General features: G+C 46.0%; 1 protein-coding gene and 1 pseudogene across 1 annotated transcript; both read left to right on the top strand.

The window, feature by feature from the left end:
* LOC119882416 overlaps positions 1-17,455 on the top strand; it is an 18,584-nt pseudogene extending 1,129 nt beyond the window's left edge.
* LOC119882415 (cilia- and flagella-associated protein 251-like) lies at positions 557-1,180 on the top strand (the record flags this gene model as incomplete). Its single annotated transcript, XM_038692443.1, has 1 exon — positions 557-1,180. A coding segment is annotated over one exon (624 nt), but the record flags the coding sequence as incomplete, so codon positions are not given.
* Positions 17,456-18,220: the final 765 nt, after the last annotated feature.

Genomic DNA, 18,220 nt, shown 5'->3' with positions numbered 1-18,220 from the left:
AAGCTATGCGTAACCACGATGAAAGCAGACCTGGTGACATATGATGTCGTTGCGAGCTGTTAGTTTAACGTCTCTTAATTGATTTCATTTAAATTTAATGGAGCCAACAGCAGAAACCTCAGGAGCGGTGACAACAGAAGGTCACAGGTCAAACAGGAAGCGGCTCTGCGTCGAAGCCGCTTCACTGATTAAAGGGAATCGTGTTTTACTTCATCAGGTCAGTTAAACTCTTTTTGTTGCAGAGATGTTTTCAATACATTAATGAATGATCAATACACATGATTGGCAGGTGCTGGGATGGAGTTCAGGGTCAAAGGTCGTCATCAGAGCGTCGGGTTGGTTAAATTAGCTTCACGTGTGGGTCAGAGCTGAAACACGTCTGCTGTCGTTTCCATGTTCCTGTGGTCACACCTGAAACCGGTTCTGCACAGATGGTAAACAGGATCCTGAGGAGGAGGAGCAGGAGGAGGAGGAGGAGGAGGAAGAGGAAGAGGAGGAGGAGGAGGAGGAGGAGGAGGAAGAGCTGGAAGAGCAGGAGGAGGAGGAGGAGGAGGAAGAGGAAGAGGAGGAGGAGGAGGAGGAGGAGGAGGAGGAGGAGGAGGAGGAAGAAGAAGAAGAGGAAGAGGAGGAGGAGGAGGAGGAGGAAGAGCAGGAAGAGCAGGAGGAGGAGGAGGAGGAGGAGGAAGAAGAGGAAGAGGAGGAGGAGGAGGAGGAGGAGGAGGAGGAGGAAGAGCAGGAAGAGCAGGAGGAGGAGGAGGAGGAGGAGGAGGAGGAAGAAGAAGAGGATGAGGAGGAGGAGGAGGAAGAAGAAGAGGATGAGGAGGAGGAGGAGGAGGAGGAAGAGCTGGAAGAGCAGGAGGAGGAGGAGGAGGAGGAAGAAGAGGAGGAGGAGGAGGAGGAGGAGGAGGAGGAAGAAGAAGAAGAGGAAGAGGAGGAGGAGGAGGAGGAGGAAGAGCAGGAAGAGCAGGAGGAGGAGGAGGAGGAGGAAGAAGAAGAGGAAGAGGAGGAGGAGGAAGAGGAGGAAGAGGAGGATGAGGAGGAGGAGGAGGAGGAGGAGGAGGAAGAGGAGGAAGAGGAGGAGGAGGAGGAGGAGGAGGAAGAAGAGGACGAGGAGGAAGAGGAAGAGGAAGAAGGGGAGGATGAGGAGGAGGAGGAGGAGGACGAGGAGGAAGAGGATGAGGAAGAAGGGGAGGACGAGGAGGAGGAGGAGGAAGAGGAGGAGGAGGAGGAGGAGGAGGACCACAGCAGCAGGTGGAGCGCTTCTTCTTTTCTATTGGCTGCGTCACATCACCTGACTTTCTTTCACGCTCTGATTCTCTGAACTTATTAATGAGAATCTGATCACATGATCTTTAGTTCAGGTCTGACATGAGAGTCCTCCAGTGATGTCATATATCTCAAATAAGGTTTTCTTTCCACGACATTTCTCAACACAACATGTCCTTGATCATCCGACAGGAGAACCAGAAGTACAAATAATGTTTCCATTTCTCCTCCTACTCTGAGATGTGGGTCAGTTTTGGATAGCAGAAGACTACATTACCCATCAGCCACCACTGCTACGGAGAAAAGCCGTAGATCCACATTGTGACGTGGACCGGGCTGACCATGGACACCAAACCAGTGAGGTGGAGGTGGATTCTCTCCTCTTCCTCCTCCTCCTCCCCCTCAGAAGCATTACATCATGCTCCTCTGAGAGATGCTGCTGTTGCTAGGTTACCACCAGCTGACTCCTTGATCCATTTTTAGAAGAAGGGGGAGGGGGGAGGGATAGAGAGACACCAGGAGACAGAGAGAGAGGGGGGAGGGGGGAGGGATAGAGAGACACCAGGAGACAGAGAGAGAGGGGGAGGGATAGAGAGACACCAGGAGACAGAGAGAGAGGGGGGAGGGGGGAGGGATAGAGAGATACCAGGAGACAGAGAGAGAGGGGGGAGGGATAGAGAGACACAGGAGACAGAGAGAGAGGGGGGAGGGGGGAGGGATAGAGAGACACCAGGAGACAGAGAGAGAGGGGGAGGGATAGAGAGACACCAGGAGACAGAGAGAGAGGGGGGAGGGGGGAGGGATAGAGAGATACCAGGAGACAGAGAGAGAGGGGGGAGGGGGGAGGGATAGAGAGACACCAGGAGACAGAGAGAGAGGGGGGAGGGGGGAGGGATAGAGAGACACCAGGAGACAGAGAGAGAGGGGGAGGGATAGAGAGACACCAGGAGACAGAGAGAGAGGGGGAGGGGGGAGGGATAGAGAGATACCAGGAGACAGAGAGAGAGGGGGGAGGGGGGAGGGATAGAGAGACACCAGGAGACAGAGAGAGAGGGGGGAGGGGGGAGGGATAGAGAGACACCAGGAGACAGAGAGAGAGGAGGGAGGGATAGAGAGACACCAGGAGACAGAGAGAGAGGGGGGGAGGGGGGAGGGATAGTGAGACACCAGGAGACAGAGAGAGAGGGGGGAGGGATAGAGAGACACCAGGAGACAGAGAGAGAGGGGGGAGGGATAGAGAGACACCAGGAGACAGAGAGAGAGGGGGGAGGGGGGAGGGATAGAGAGACACCAGGAGACAGAGAGAGAGGGGGGAGGGATAGAGAGACACCAGGAGACAGAGAGAGAGGGGGGAGGGATAGAGAGACACCAGGAGACAGAGAGAGAGGGGGGGAGGGATAGAGAGACACCAGGAGACAGAGAGAGAGGGGGGAGGGATAGAGAGACACCAGGAGACAGAGAGAGAGGGGGGAGGGATAGAGAGACACCAGGAGACAGAGAGAGAGGGGGGAGGGATAGAGAGACACCAGGAGACAGAGAGAGAGGCTTCACTCTCTTTATATTGCGAGCAGTCACAAAGGTTTCACAGTAGGTTTCAAGTAAAACAGTAAAAGTCCTGCAAGTACACAAGTAACAGCATCAGAAGATACTTCGAGTAGAAGCACCTGTTCTGTCCAGAATGGATCACTGATCAGTAATGTGTGTTCTATAGTGCTGCAGCTGCTGAAGGTGGCGCTCATTTCATTTCTTCACACAGTGTTGGGAATTTCATCCCAGGGATCCCTCATCACCACTTTTTCATACGTTATATACAGGTCCATAAACTGTTTTAAAAGAAGGGGCGTGGCCACCGTGATGTCACCCGTTGGTTTATGGAACGCCATTCTGACGCCTTGAATTCTGTATTTTGGCCGTCGCCATTTTGGTTTTTTGGAACCAGAAGTGAGCAAAAATGGACGAGAGGGTGGCACCGGGGGGGAGTGAGGCGTGACGTAGCCATGAATTTGATCTCTTTGTCCAACCGAACGCTGAACGGACGTTTGATGAAGTGAAAACAGACGAGGGTCGAAGCTTGAGTGGAAACACGAGGTCATGGCGCTGGTTAAATGTACATGGTCGAGGTCTGTCAATCAGCTTGTAGCCCCGCCCTAAAGCCTCCCCTGCTTCCTGGTCTCTGTTCCTCTAAATGGGACCATAATTTACTAAATGAACATCATGCTGTGTTGAAGAAGACTTAAAACTAGCGACTGAGACTCTTCAGGAAGTTTAATGTTTCATTCATTTTAAATTAAAGTGGATCTTAATTTTTCCAGACAGAAATTAGAAATGATTCCTGCTGACTCACCTGGATGAGCTCTGTGTTTCTGTGAATTTAAAAACAAGACAGAATCTTCCTACAGAAAGACTGTTGGACAAAATGTGGTCAGTGTTTCCCTCGGTCATGTGGTCCTGTCTGATGCTCTCCTCAGGTCTTTGGGGAGTCATGACGTCTCAGGAGGAGACGTCTTCCTTCAGGAGGTTTTTTCAGTACGTGGAGGACAGCGGCCTTCGAACATACGACGGTCTGGTGATCCAAAATGCCTCCGACATCGCCAGAGAGAGCGACCGCATTCGTAACCAGACCAACTGGACCTACCTGCAGGAGAAACACCAGAAGAAGAGACGACAGGACGAAGCCATCAAGAGGTAAAAACACAGAAAACCTTAAAAATGCAGAAAGAAATGTTGCATAAGTATATGCAGTTGTAGCTGGGTAGAGCGTTTCTGTTGGGTCAGTCTGTTTTTTCATATGCGCTGGTTATTAAATGAGGCCCCTGAACCTGAACATAATCCCAGTCAGATTGACATTAAGAGAAGCTGCAGTTTGTCTTGCTTTACTGCTGAACAAAAAGGGAGTCACAATGTCACTACCACGATTTAAATAAATGTAAAGATGGAGGAAAAAGCTCAACAACATACGTACTCAAGATGGTGGTACGAGTGCATCACGAGGCTCGGCGTCTTACCAGATTTTAAAAATAGTGGTAGTTTTTCAGGTTACTTCCTGCGTGTTTCCCCAATTTAGTTGTGCGAGCTTCACTTACAGCGAACAGTCACTTCGGACCTCAACCATCGGTTCTCCAACAGAGTTTGGACTATCTTTTCAACTTCCACTCCAAAGCTACAGAGAACACAGTGTTGGCGACCGTGAACAAAGATGGGTGCTAAGCTAGAGATAAACCCACACAGGAAAGCTCCAGCCGGCAACTTCCTCACCAACCCACGGTCTCTGGTGAACAAGCTGAAGATCTGGTCCCTCACACAGAGAAGGCTTCATGTTCTTCACGGAGACCTGTAAAATGGTGAATCTGGAACTATCTTCAGGGCCGACAGAGTAGCAGCAGCAGCGTATTTACGTAAATGAAACATGGTGCATGCACTCTATGATGGTTGGTGCCCACTGCTCTGCCAGTCTGGAGTACCTCATCATTAAAAGCAGGCCTACTGCGCAAGTTTACTTTCATTGTTGCTGTTGCAGCTTATGTACCTCCAGATGCTACTGCTGAAGTAGCTATGAAAGAACTTCGTTGTCAGAGGTAACTTTAATCAGGTTAACAGAGAAAGTAAGAAGGCTTCAGTCCAGTGGAACAGTGTCGTTAGTATCAACTGTTTAGGTTTGTCACATCAACACAAGGCTTGTGTGTAGTTTATAAAATGTTGTGTGATTGGTTGATGATTGTACAACACTGACGTGTCTTTCTATTGGTCCATCCAGGATTGGTGAAGATGTTGCCATGGCAACAGACGGGGCATATTCTGGGAAACATTTCAGGATGGGTTTCATGACAATGCCGGCACCACAGGACCGCCTGCCTCCCCCCGAGTCAGGGCTTTACTGTCCGATCCCAGTCCCTCCACTCCGTGGGCGGAGGAGACGACGACTCCAACCACAACCGAAAACAACCACCGCCCAAACCCAAGAGAGACCCCAACACCAAACTGAGCAGCAGCTCTGAAACGGTGAACGGAGGGCCCGGGGTCACCAAGAGGGACACCCAAGACACCAAAGAGACGCCAGAGCAGGCTGAAGGTGAGAACACAAAACCTGCTGGTTAAACCCGATACCTGCTGGTTAAACCTGACACCTGCTGGTTAAACCAGACACCTGCTGGTTAAACCAGACACCTGCTAGTTAAACCGGTTAAACCTGCCACCTGCCGGTTACACCTGACACCTGCTGGTTAAACCTGACACCTGCTGGTTAAACCTGACACCTGCTGGTTAAACCGATACCTGCTGGTTAAACCTGACACCTGCCAGTTAAACCTGACACCTGCTGGTTAAACCCGATACCTGCTGGTTACACCTGACACCTGCCAGTTAAACCTGACACCTGCTGGTTAAACCTGACACTGTTGGTTAAACGGTTAAACCTGACACCTGCTGGTTAAACCAGATACCTGCCAGTTAAACTAGTTAAACCTGACACCTGCTGGTTAAACCTGCCACCTACCAGTTAAACCCGACACCTGCCGGTTAAACCTGACACCTGCCGGTTAAACCAGACACCTGCCAGTTAAACCAGACACCTGCTGGTTAAACAGACACCTGCTGGTTAAACCAGACACCTGCCGGTTAAACCAGACACCTGCCAGTTAAACCAGACACCTGCTGGTTAAACCAGACACTGCTGGTTAAACCTGACACCTGCTGGTTAAACCGGTTAAACCAGACACCTGTTGGTTAAACAGGTTAAACTTGACACCTGCTGGTTATACCGATTAAATCTGACACCTGTTGGTTAAACCTGACACCTGCCGGTTAAACTTGACACCTGCTGGTTAAGCCTGGCACCTGCCAGTTAAACCTGACACCTGTTGGTTAAACGATTAAACCTGACACCTGCTGGTTAAACCTGACACCTGCCAGTTAAACCAGACACCTGCTGGTTAAACCAGACACCTGTTGGTTCAACTGGTTAAACCTGGCACCTGCTGGTTAGACCTGACCCCTGTTGGTTAAACCGGTTAAACCAGACACCTGCCAGTTAAACCAGACACCTGCAGTTAAACCTGACACTGCTGGTTAAACCCTGACACCTGGTGGTTAAACGTGACACCTGCTGGTTAAACCCTGACACCTGCCAGTTAAACCTGACACCTGCTGGTTAAACCTGACACCTGCCGGTTAAACCTGACACTGCTGGTTAAACCAGACACCTGGTGGTTAAACCGGTTAAATCTGACACCTGTTGGTTAAACCTGACACCTGCTGGTTAAACCTGACACCTGTTGGTTAAACCGGTTAAATCTGACACCTGTTGGTTAAACCTGACACCTGCCGGTTAAACCAGACACCTGCCGGTTAAACTTGACACCTGTCGGTTAAACAAGTCAGCTGCCGGTTAAACCTGACACCTGCCGGTTAAACAAGTCAGCTGCCGGTTAAACCTGACACCTGCCGGTTAAACAAGTCACCTGCCGGTTAAACCTGACAACTGCCAGTTAAACAAGTCACCTGCCGGTTAAACCAGACACCTGCCGGTTAAACTTGACACCTGTCGGTTAAACAAGTCAGCTGCCGGTTAAACCTGACACCTGTCGGTTAAACAAGTCAGCTGCCGGTTAAACCTGACACCTGTCGGTTAAACAAGTCAGCTGCCGGTTAAACCTGACACCTGTCGGTTAAACAAGTCAGCTGCCGGTTAAATCTGACACCTGCCGGTTAAACTTGACACCTGTCGGTTAAACCTGACACCTGCTGGTTAAACTTGGCACCTGCCGGTTAAAACAAGTCACCTGCTGGTTAAACTCAACCTTGGGTTAAAGGGACATTTCCATGTTTTAGATTTGAGAGAGTTATGTGCTGTTTCCAGGTTTAAGATTATTCACTGTCTGTATGTCTGCAGCTCGATGCCATCTCTACAGTGAGGACTACAAGAAGATGCCTCCACCCAAACCCAAAAGGAACCCGAACACTCAGCTCAGCACCTCCTTTGATGAATCTTACATCCGTAAGTCTTCCTTGCGATGGGACAAATCTTCCTCCCAGAGTCAGAGTCCGGCGTCGAGAGACACGGACGACGAGGAACCCGTCTACATCGAGATGGTGGGAAACATCCTGCGAGAGCTGAAAGGTCAGGAAGCCGGGGAGGACGAGCAGAACGAGTCGGTGTACGAGGAGATGAAGTATCCAATGTTGGAGGACTTCCTGCAGGACGCTCAGTCCGCCATCATGGATCCTGAAGCCTGGTCATCCCGCAGCTCTCTTTGTGACATCCCTCCACCTTTCCCCAACCTCCTGACTCACCGCCCACCGCTGCTTGTCTTCCCCCCCGCCCCCGCTCAGTGCTCCCCAACTCGATGAGTCTCCCCTCACCCCGTTAGATGTCACCCGGCTGCCCATGATGGACAATGTCTCCTATAGCAAGTCAGGTGGTGAACATCCACAGAGCTCCACCACCACCGAAAGGAGCGAGACCGGGATCGAGAACGGGAACGAGAACGGGAACGAGAACGGGATCGAGAACGGGAACGGGACCGGGATCGAGAACGGGACCGGGATCTGCCCTCCACCCACACCATCACTTCCTCCGGCCGCTCGTCTGCTCCGCCTCTCCCCTCCAACTTTTACAAGTCATCTGGCTCCGCTCATGGTGGTCATGGCTACCCCCGCAGCCAATCAGCATGTCCTTCCCCGGTCAGCATGGGGCGCTCTCTGACTCCTCTGAGCCTGAAGAGACCACCACCGTACGACGCTTTGATGGCAGGAGGAAGTATGCCCCGCTCTTCATCTTCCTCTTCCTCGTCTTCACACAGGGCCGGGGAGGGCGGGGCTAAACTCAGTAACTCCTCATCCACCCACGGCTCCATGCAGAACGTGTCGATAAGGTCACAGACTCCCACAAGCCCACTGGACGAACTCAACAACCTGTTTACTCAGGTAGACAGGTAGTAAAAAAAGGAACGGGAGGCAGGAAGAGCAGACACAGTGAAGGTAAATACTCAGTAGTGTGTCAGTACACCAATACTACACCAGTATTACATTGGTTTCAAACCAACTGTATGACAGTGTTACATCAGGTAGACACGGGCTGGGTGAGATAAACACTCATCATTATAATATCAGTACTACATCAGATGGACAGGTGCTGAAGGAAGGGTCAGGAGGCAGGTATGGCAATGTTAGAGCACCATCACTCATAATGAGTGAATGTCTGGTGCCTTGCTTTACTACAGTCAGAGCAGGCTCTCAAACCTTCTGTCTAAACACATTTATAGAAAGAAGCAACGACAGGTAACAATATCAGAGTAATACAATGCCTTTCAAATATGCTTCACTTCTCTGTACCTCAGCTATGTGTGTGATAAGTGTAACCCTGATTCAATATAGAAAAACAAAACCAAATCGTTCCAAAGAGTTTCAGCGTTGGCCTGTCGGCCTACAACAAACCTGAACTGATGACCTCTAAACTAATGAGACTCTCTGTTGTCTCCATCGTCTCACCATCAGTCAGACTGCAGACTGTCAGGATAAACTAATCTGATGAGAAAAGTAATTTCAATAATTCTGTTAGAACAGAAAGATGGAACAAGCAGGATTATCAGTTAATTTGTTGCCGTGGTGGCGAGTGTCTGTCAGTCTGACTGAAGATCATTTTATTAAATAAATGCATCAGAACACACAGCAGCAGGCCGGTCACTGCTCTGGCTCTGGATCGTGTTTATGAGCTCCTACTGCTACCATGTTCCTGCTCAACCATCTTTGATACAAATTTATTATTACTAATGCTGTTATTATTATTATCATTAATATTTCATAATTATAAGTATCATTATTCTTTTTCACTCTGTACCACTATTAACTTCTGTTAACGTCTGTATTTCTGTGTGGTTATTGTGTTGGCTGCTCCCCCCTATCATCCCAGCCCTCTCTCTCTTGCTCTCTCAACCCCAACTGGTCAAGGCAGATGGGGTTGAGAGAAATGTATTTCTTTCTTTCTTTTATTCTGTTATCAGTAGACACTTACATTGTTTTGTATGTCTGACATTGTAACTAATACTAACCTGATTACTGATTATTTTATTTCATGTTTCATACTTCATCTATTTCACTATCTATTTGTCCCATTATCTAATATTGTTAATAAAGTCAATCTTCACATTGAGCTTCCTAACTAGATTAGCAATATGTACATTAAATAAAAGTTATTGTCTATCCATATTCCCAAGTACTGGGTACCCCTTCAATGGATTACCATCAGACGTAAAAATGTTAAATCCTCAAGCAACTGTAGGCGAGATTTTGAGAAGACCATGAACTTCGTTTTCTGAGTATTTAAAACAAATTTAAATTGAACAGAGCAGTTTGTAATGACTGAAATGCAGTGTGAAGCTCTTGCAAAGCCTGTGCTATGGAAGGAGCATGAGTATATAAATGACAGTGTCATCAGCATAGAAGTGTATTTTTGCTTGAACATCCTTACCTAAATCATTTATAAAAACAGAGAATATAGAATAGGTCCCAAAATAGATCCAGTATCTGAAGTTCATCCAGTTGTTGCACAGTGAGCGCACAGTGGAGAGAAATTGCCGGTAGCAGTGTGCAGAGTCCCCGCCGGCGAAGACGCACAAGCAACCCGGCTCTTTTCTCTCCTTTGAAGCTTCCCACCCTTCACCAAAATGTTCAATAACTCCACTGATGATGTGAGAAAGTAGGAACTAAATCCTCTGGAGTTGTTCCTCTGATGTTCATGAGCTCTTCTCAGGTGAAATAGTTCCGGGAATCACAGCCGAAAAATGAATCAAGACACAAAAACAAAACAAAATACAAACATCGGGGCAGCTATACGCATCGCCATCTTGGAAGAAAAGCTCATACGTATCTCACAGCCTCTCATACATATCTTACAGGCTCATGCGTATCTTATAGGCTCTCATACAATCTTTTAGGCTCTGATACGTATCTCCCAGGCTCTCATACATATCTTACAGGCTCTCATACGTATCTCACAGGCTCTCGTACATATACAGGCTCTCATACACATTTTACAGGTTGTCATACGTATCTCACAGGCTCTTACAGTGCATTCAGACCAAACGCGAATTTAATCCACGCAACGTTTTCCTCGCAGAGTTTTATCGCTGGGCATCCCTGGAGTGTTCACACACAACGCGATAACGCGAATAAACACAACTTGCCATTACTACAACTGTATGAACCCAAAGTAAACATTTTGCTGTGATTAAATTGCAATAAATGGATCAAACTGATGCCGAAAAAACTACAATGTGATGCAGATTTGTTAAACATATGAATTCATGCAGGGTTGGAAACGTGCGTACGCTACTTCCCAAGCAAAGGTTGTGATCGATAAAAAACAAACTTGACGGGAAAATGTGCGTCCTGTAAGTAAACTCTGAACCATGCATACGCACAGAAAGAGAAGAAATGAGAAACGGCGACTCACATGGCAGAAGGATGAAACAGTTTGCCGAAATAACTACAATGTGATGCAGATTTGTTAAACATATGAATTCATGCTTTGTCAGGTCTGTCGGCAAGACAGCAGGACAACAACTTCTAAAATGTTTGTTTTCTGAATGGAGTTCGTATCGATCAGGGCTATGCTATGCTAACTTGGTCACAGTAAAGTACAACAATAGCTGGAATAAAGTTACATACACATGTTTTCTGAACTCACCAGGTAGTTCAATCTCCTCGCTTTTTTTCTCCCGTCACTGTCCAGTTTTGTCTGGTTTTTATCCAAATATGAAGTAGTGCCAAATGCACTAACAATACTGGAACAGAATGTGCACTGAATCTAGCTGCCGAGAAGCTTGAGTGAAGATAAATCAACGTTGTAATCCCAAAAACTAAAGTAAAAAGCTAAGCCTTCATGTCGCCGGAACTGCCCCCTTCACCTTGCTTTGCGCCGCCCAACAGGAAATCGCGTCTCTACGCGTCTTTGCATTTACTTTGCATATAAACTCACTGCCCCGAACACTAGTTTAACTTTTGGTCTGAAAGCACCATTATACATATCTTACAGGCTCATACATATCTTACAAGTTGTTATACATATCTTAAAGGCTCTCATACATATCTTACAGGCTTTCAAACAATCTCACAGGCTCTCATACATATCTTACAGGCTCTCATACATATACTTACAGGCTCTCATGCATATCTTATGGGCTCTCATGCATATCTTCCAGGCTCTCATATGTATCTTCCAGGCTCTCATACATATCTTACAGGCTCTCATACATATATCTTCCAGGCTCTCATACATATCTTCCAGGCTCTCATACATATATCTTACAGGCTCATATATATATCTTACAGGCTCTCATACATATCTTACAGGCTCTCATACATATCTTACAGGCTCTCATACATATCTTACAGGCTCTCATGCATATCTTATGGGCTCTCATATGTATTTTCCAGGCTCTCATACATATCTTAAAGGCTCTCAAACAATCATACAGGCTCTCATACGTATCATACAGGCTCTCATACGTTTCTCACAGGCTCTCATTTGTATCTTACATGCTCTCTTACAATCTAACATGCTCTGAAACATTCTTACAGGCTCTCATACGTATCTTATAGGCTCTCATGCATATCTTTCAGGCTCTCATACGTATCTCACAGGCTCTCATACATATCTTACAGGTTCTCATACATATCTTAGAGGTTGTCATACGTATCTCACAGGCTCTCATACATATCTTACAGGTTCTCATACATATCTTAGAGGTTGTCATACGTATCTCACAGGCTCTCATACATTTCTACAGGCTCTCATATGTATCTTACAGGCTCTCATATGTATCTCACAGGCTTTCATTTGTATCTTACAGGCTCTCATGCATATCTTACAGGCTCTCATATAATCTTACAGGCGCTCATACGTATCTTACAGGCTCTCAAACAATCTTACAGGCTCTCAAACGTATCTTACAGGCGCTCATACCTTCTTTATTATTATAATACGATTCCGCTGGTTCTCTGTCTTACAGATTGATTACTGTGCAATGAAACGGAAGCTTTTATTGTGTCATTGTGTCTGTCTTTGTCTTGTTGTGTCTCTGTAGGAGACTCCAGGTCTCTGCCCAGACATGACAGTAAAGACAGAGATGGACAGTCAAGTCCAGTTTCCAGCAGGATGGGGAGATCGTCTGTCAGCCCCACAATGATGCTGTCTGGAGGAGGAGGTGGAGGAGGAGGAGGAGGTGGGTCAGTCAGCAACTACAACTACAGGGAAACATGAGGATGTCAGGTGTATGTGTCTAATGAACAGTGTTGGGCAAGTTACTCAGAAATTGTCCTTAATAAAGTAATAATACTTCACTTATTACTGGGTATTAAAAGTAACTAGTTACAATTCTCGTTACATTACTTTATTACTCTTCCCACCCCAACTTCAGCAGCTCATTTTTTAAATGAATCCACAATAATTAACCTGAGGATTCAAACTGAAAATACTGCAGCCTCTCAGACCAGGGCTCTCATTTATAAACAGTGTGTACGTACAACACAGGGTTGGAAACGTGCGTACGCCACTTCCCAAGCAAAGGTTGTGATCGATAAAAACCAAACTTGACGGGAAAATGTGCGTCCTGTAAGTAAACTCTGAACCATGCATACGCACAGAAAGAGAAGAAATGAGAAACGGCGACTCACATGGCAGAAGGATGAAACAGTTTGCCGAAATAACTACAATGTGATGCAGATTTGTTAAACATATGAATTCATGCTTTGTCAGGTCTGTCGGCAAGACAGCAGGACAACAACTTCTAAAATGTTTGTTTTCTGAATGGAGTTCGAATCGATCAGGGCTATGCTATGCTAACATGGTCACAGTAAATTACAATAATAGCTGGAATAAAGTTACATACACATGTTTTCTGAACTCACCAGGTAGTTTAACCTCCTCGCTTTTTTCTCCCATCAATGTCCAGTTTTGTCTGATTTTTATCTAAATATGAAGTAGTGCCAATGCGCTAACAATACTGGAACAGAATGTGCACTGAATCTAGCTGCCGAGAAGCTCGAGTGAAGATAGATCAACGTTGTAATCCCAAAAACTAAAGTAAAAAGCTAAGCCTTCACGTAACTGATTTACTGCCCAACACTGCTTATAAAGAAAAGAATGTGACGTCAGTGAATGCAACATGTTCCGGGTCATGAATAATTTTTTCTGAGGAATAACCTGGTTGGTTTGGTCTCCTGATTGATTTCAGACAGGTGAACCTCAGGTGACACATACCAGGTGAAACTGGTTTCAGCGGATTAATCTAAAAATAATCTTCTCTGCAGAATCAAAGTTGGTGTGTAAACTCGGCCGTTCAGCCTCAACGTCAGGAGTTCCTTCACAGGTGGGACGCCACGTCACCTGCATGAGCCGCATCACCCGCCCTCAGCCAGGTAAACCTGTAAAACACCTGTCTGTCTACCTGTGTGTCTACCTGTCTGTACCTGTGTTACTTGTCTGGTCATTTCGATTCATTTGTTTAATCAGTTTTATTTTAAATAGAAAGATAAATAGAAACTTTATATTTCACACAGGATTCAACTTCACTGAACAACAGAACATAAAACTATTTTACAGGCGGACAGAAGCTTCGATCCATCAGCTGACTGACATCTGACATGTAAACATGTCAACAAGGAAACATGTAAACAAAGTGTTTTCTTTACTTCCTTCAAAGGACATTTTCTAATTTGACTTTTGTGTAAAATATTTGTTGTTTAAATGAAATGTTTTTTGTATTGTGTCTCAACACAGACACTAGAAGGAATCTGAAGATATAAACAGTAAGTAATACTGAAGTAATACTGATACTAACAAAGTTTAATTATTGATACTAACATTAAACTAACTTTACACTAACATTAAACAAATGCTGACTGAACTCATACTGACACACTTTAATACATTCAATCTCATTAAAACTTCATCACTTACAAATTATTTACACGCTAATCTCACCTAACTATACCATATATGAAAATAAACTCTCACGCTGCTCCCATGCTACTCTAAAGCCTAACCCATCGCAATGTAACCCCACCTCAGCCAGCTGACTGAGATCTTTTACATTTCAGAGAATTCACTCATGTTTCAAGCACGTTGTTGTTTGTTGTTCTGTTTTTAAATGAAAAAGGCTTTTTAAACTCCAGGTTGTAAAGCTGTAGATTTGTATGTGTAACGTTGTGTGTAAATATTTGCTATGGAGGAGAAAATATTTTATTTCACCAAATTAAGAGTTAAAACATCAGACTGAAGCTTCAGTCATGATTTTTAATTTCTTCTTTTAATTTGATTAAAATCTGTTTCTATTCTGTCAGATTAGATCTGAATTTTACCTGAAGTGTATCTCATACACATCACCTGTTATCATAGTTAAAATGTAAATCAGATCAGTGTAATGTAGGCTTCATACTGACAACCTGAGAGGGAAAAATAAACTTCAGTCTGTCTGTCTGTGTCTGTCTGTCTGATTTCTCACAGCTGACACTTCAGCGCCACAGCAAAACACCAGGACAAAAACTGTTTTACACACACTTTTTAACACTGACAAAAGGAATGTTTTTAACTGGATGCTACAAAAACTGCCCTCCCACAGGAGATGACATCACACAGCAAGAGCCAACCAAAACACCACAAAGAAATGCCAAACAAACACACAACCACAAAGAGAGAAAACGACTACACAGAGACTCAAAACTACCAAAAACTTACTCAAAACCATCACAAACTCACTCAAAACCATCACAAACTCACTCAAAACCTCCACAAACAGACTCAAACCTCCACAAAGAGACTTAAACCTCCACCAAGAGATTTAAACCCCCACAGAGAGACTCAAACCTCCACCAAGAGATTCAAATCCCACAGAGAGACTCAAACCTCCACCAAGAGCCTCAAATCCCCACAAAGAGATTCAAATCCCCACAAAGAGACTCAAACCTCCACAGAGAGACTCAAACCCCCACAGAGAGACTCAAACCTCCATCAAGAGATTCAAATCCCCACAGAGAGACTCAAACCCCCACAGAGAGACTCAAACCTCCATAAAGAGACTCAAACCTCCACCAAGAGATTCAAATCCCCACAAAGAGACTCAAACCTCCACCAAGAGCCTCAAATCCCCACAAAGAGATTCAAATCCCCACAAAGAGACTCAAACCTCCACAGAGAGACTCAAACCCCCAAAGAGAGACTCAAACTTCCATCAAGAGATTCAAATCCCCACAGAGAGACTCAAACCCCCACAGAGAGACTCAAACCTCCATAAAGAGACTCAAACCTCCACCAAGAGATTCAAATCCCCACAAAGAGACTCAAACCCCCACCAAGAGATTCAAATCCCCACAGAGAGACTCAAACCTCCATCAAGAGATTCAAATCCCCACAAAGAGACTCAAACCTCCACAAAGAGACTCAAACCCCCACAGAGAGACTCAAACCCCCACAGAGAGACTCACACCTCCACAAAGAGACTCGGACCCCCAAAGACAGAGTCAAAACTCCACAATGACACTCAGACCTCCACAGAGAGACTCGGACCCCCAAAGAGAGAGTCAAAACTCCACAATGAGACTCAGACCTCCACAGAGAGACTCAAACCCCCAAAGAGAGTCAAACCCCCACAAAGAAACTCAAAACCCCCACAGAGAGACTCAAACCCTACAGAGAGACTCAAACCCCCACAGAGGGACTCAAACCCCACAAAGAGACTCATAACCTCCACAAACAGACTCAAACCCCACAAAATGTTAACCTTCCAGAGACTCAAACCTCCACAGACAGACTCAAACATCCACATAGAGATTCAAACCTCCACAGAGAGAATGAAACCCCCACGAACGACTCAAACCCCCGCAAAGAGACTCAAACCCCCACAGAGAGACTCAAACCTCCACAGAGAGACTCAAACCTCCAAAGAGAGACTCAAATCTCCACAAAGAGACTCAATCCCCCACAAAAAGACTCACCCCTCCAAAAGAGACTCACACCTCCAAAAAGAGACTCACACCTCCAAAAAGAGACTCAAACGCCCACAAAGAGACTCAAACCCCCACAAAGAGACTCAAACCCCCAAAGAGAGACTCAAACCCCACAAAGAGACTCAAATCTCCACAAAGAGACTCAATCCCCCACAAAAAGACTCACACCTCCAAAAAGAGACTCACACCTCCAAAAAGAGACTCAAACGCCCACAAAGAGACTAAAACGCCCACAAAGAGACTCAAACCCCCACAAAGAGACTCTAACCTCCACAAAGAGACTCACACCTCCAAAAAGAGACTCAAACGCCCACAAGAGACTCAAACGCCCACAAAGAGACTCAAACGCCCACAAAGAGACTAACCTCCACAAAGAGACTCTAACCTCCACAAAGAGACTCTAACCTCCACACAGAGACTCTAACCTCCACACAGAGACTCAGACCTCCACAGAGAGACTCAGGAGGACTCTGAGTCTCTCTGTGCCATCCCCGGTTGTGGACATGTTGATGTTGAGCTCCTTTCCGTTTCCAGATGCCGTGGCTGTGCGGAGACGCCACCATGATGGAGATGATCGAGAAGAAAAGGATTTTGTGTCGAGAGATAAAAGCTCGCCAGCGCCCGGAGAAGAATCTCTGTAAACAGGACAGTATGCCCATCCTGCCCAGCTGGAAGAGGAAGCAGCCGCCGCCATACTCTGCCCCGCCAACTGCCACCGGACAGACCACCACCGTGTTCTGGGACACCGCCATCTGAAATACACAGACAGAGACATGTGACACATCACATGGTGTTCTGATGACGAAACAGAAACACATTCTCACTCCAACTCGTCACATATGGACGCTCGGTCAGACCCCCTTGGTGTGGCTTTTTAACGCCCTGGGTACCCTTCAGTGTTGTTTTTCAACATTTTGGGCTCTACGGTCAAGTTAGCAACAATAAATATGTAACATCTGGTCAGACTTTCAAAATAAAAGCACTTATTAATGTTGTGAAACGTCACATTTCGCTTAGGTTTAGGCACCTAAAGTACTTGGTTAGGGTTAGGAAATGAACATTGTTTGCTTACTCTGACTTTACTGTTAAACATCCTACACCCACCTTTAGCGTTCATAAACGATGCTACAGCCCCCCCCTCCCCCCCAGTGCGTTACAAACTGATGCCAGTGGGTCTTGACCATGTGTCCATATGTGAGGACTTGGGAGTAAGAACTGGTTGGATGCAGCCATCAGGCCACGCCCACCAAAGTTCACGTTAAAAAACTGACCTTTTGTTCTGGCTGGTTTCCTCTTGTTGTTTCTTTGACAGTCTGCGGACGCTTCACTGCTGTCAGTCAGCTGGACAGTCAGTAAGGTTTAATCAAAGTCCTCTCTTAGCGCCAGCTGTAGTTAAATGAACAGTAACAAAGAGCAGTGTGAATATTTATTATCACCATTCATACCTGTGATCAGTACCGTGCTCGTTCACACGCTGTCACGTGAAACACCAACACACATCAGAAGAAAGAGAAGAGAGAAACCAAATAACCACAACATGCACAGAATTACAGAAGTTGATCTACTAACGGTCAGCTAATCAATGAATGCACTAATTACCCTTTATGTGTGACACTTTAGTATTTCATGACATCAGAGGAGCTGCAATTGTTTGAATTTATCTTTGTAATGAGAAACTAATCTTATGAATGGTTTTATAAATGTCATATCGACATTGAATTGACCTCGTGTGGGTCCCGAACCAGGTGTTGAGACACTGTCAAAGAAATAAGTTGAGAAAATCAGCAGATAGATGAACTGATTCATCTCTTAGTTTCTACTGATTTACCTTTGAGGAGGCTGAAAAATGCCAAAGCGAGACTCGAACCTGCGTTTGGTCCCCACAACATGAGTAACCCACGCTCACACACACGCCTGTGCAGGTGTTGTCCTGCCGTCCAATCAGAGTGCAGGG

The sequence above is a fragment of the Micropterus salmoides genome, unplaced genomic scaffold (assembly GCF_014851395.1).
Source record: "Micropterus salmoides isolate LMB-PRFRI ecotype aquatic unplaced genomic scaffold, ASM1485139v1 Ms_hic_scaffold_3, whole genome shotgun sequence".
Taxonomy (NCBI): Eukaryota; Metazoa; Chordata; class Actinopteri; order Centrarchiformes; family Centrarchidae; genus Micropterus; species Micropterus salmoides.
This window is presented reverse-complemented; position numbering and strand designations above follow the sequence as displayed.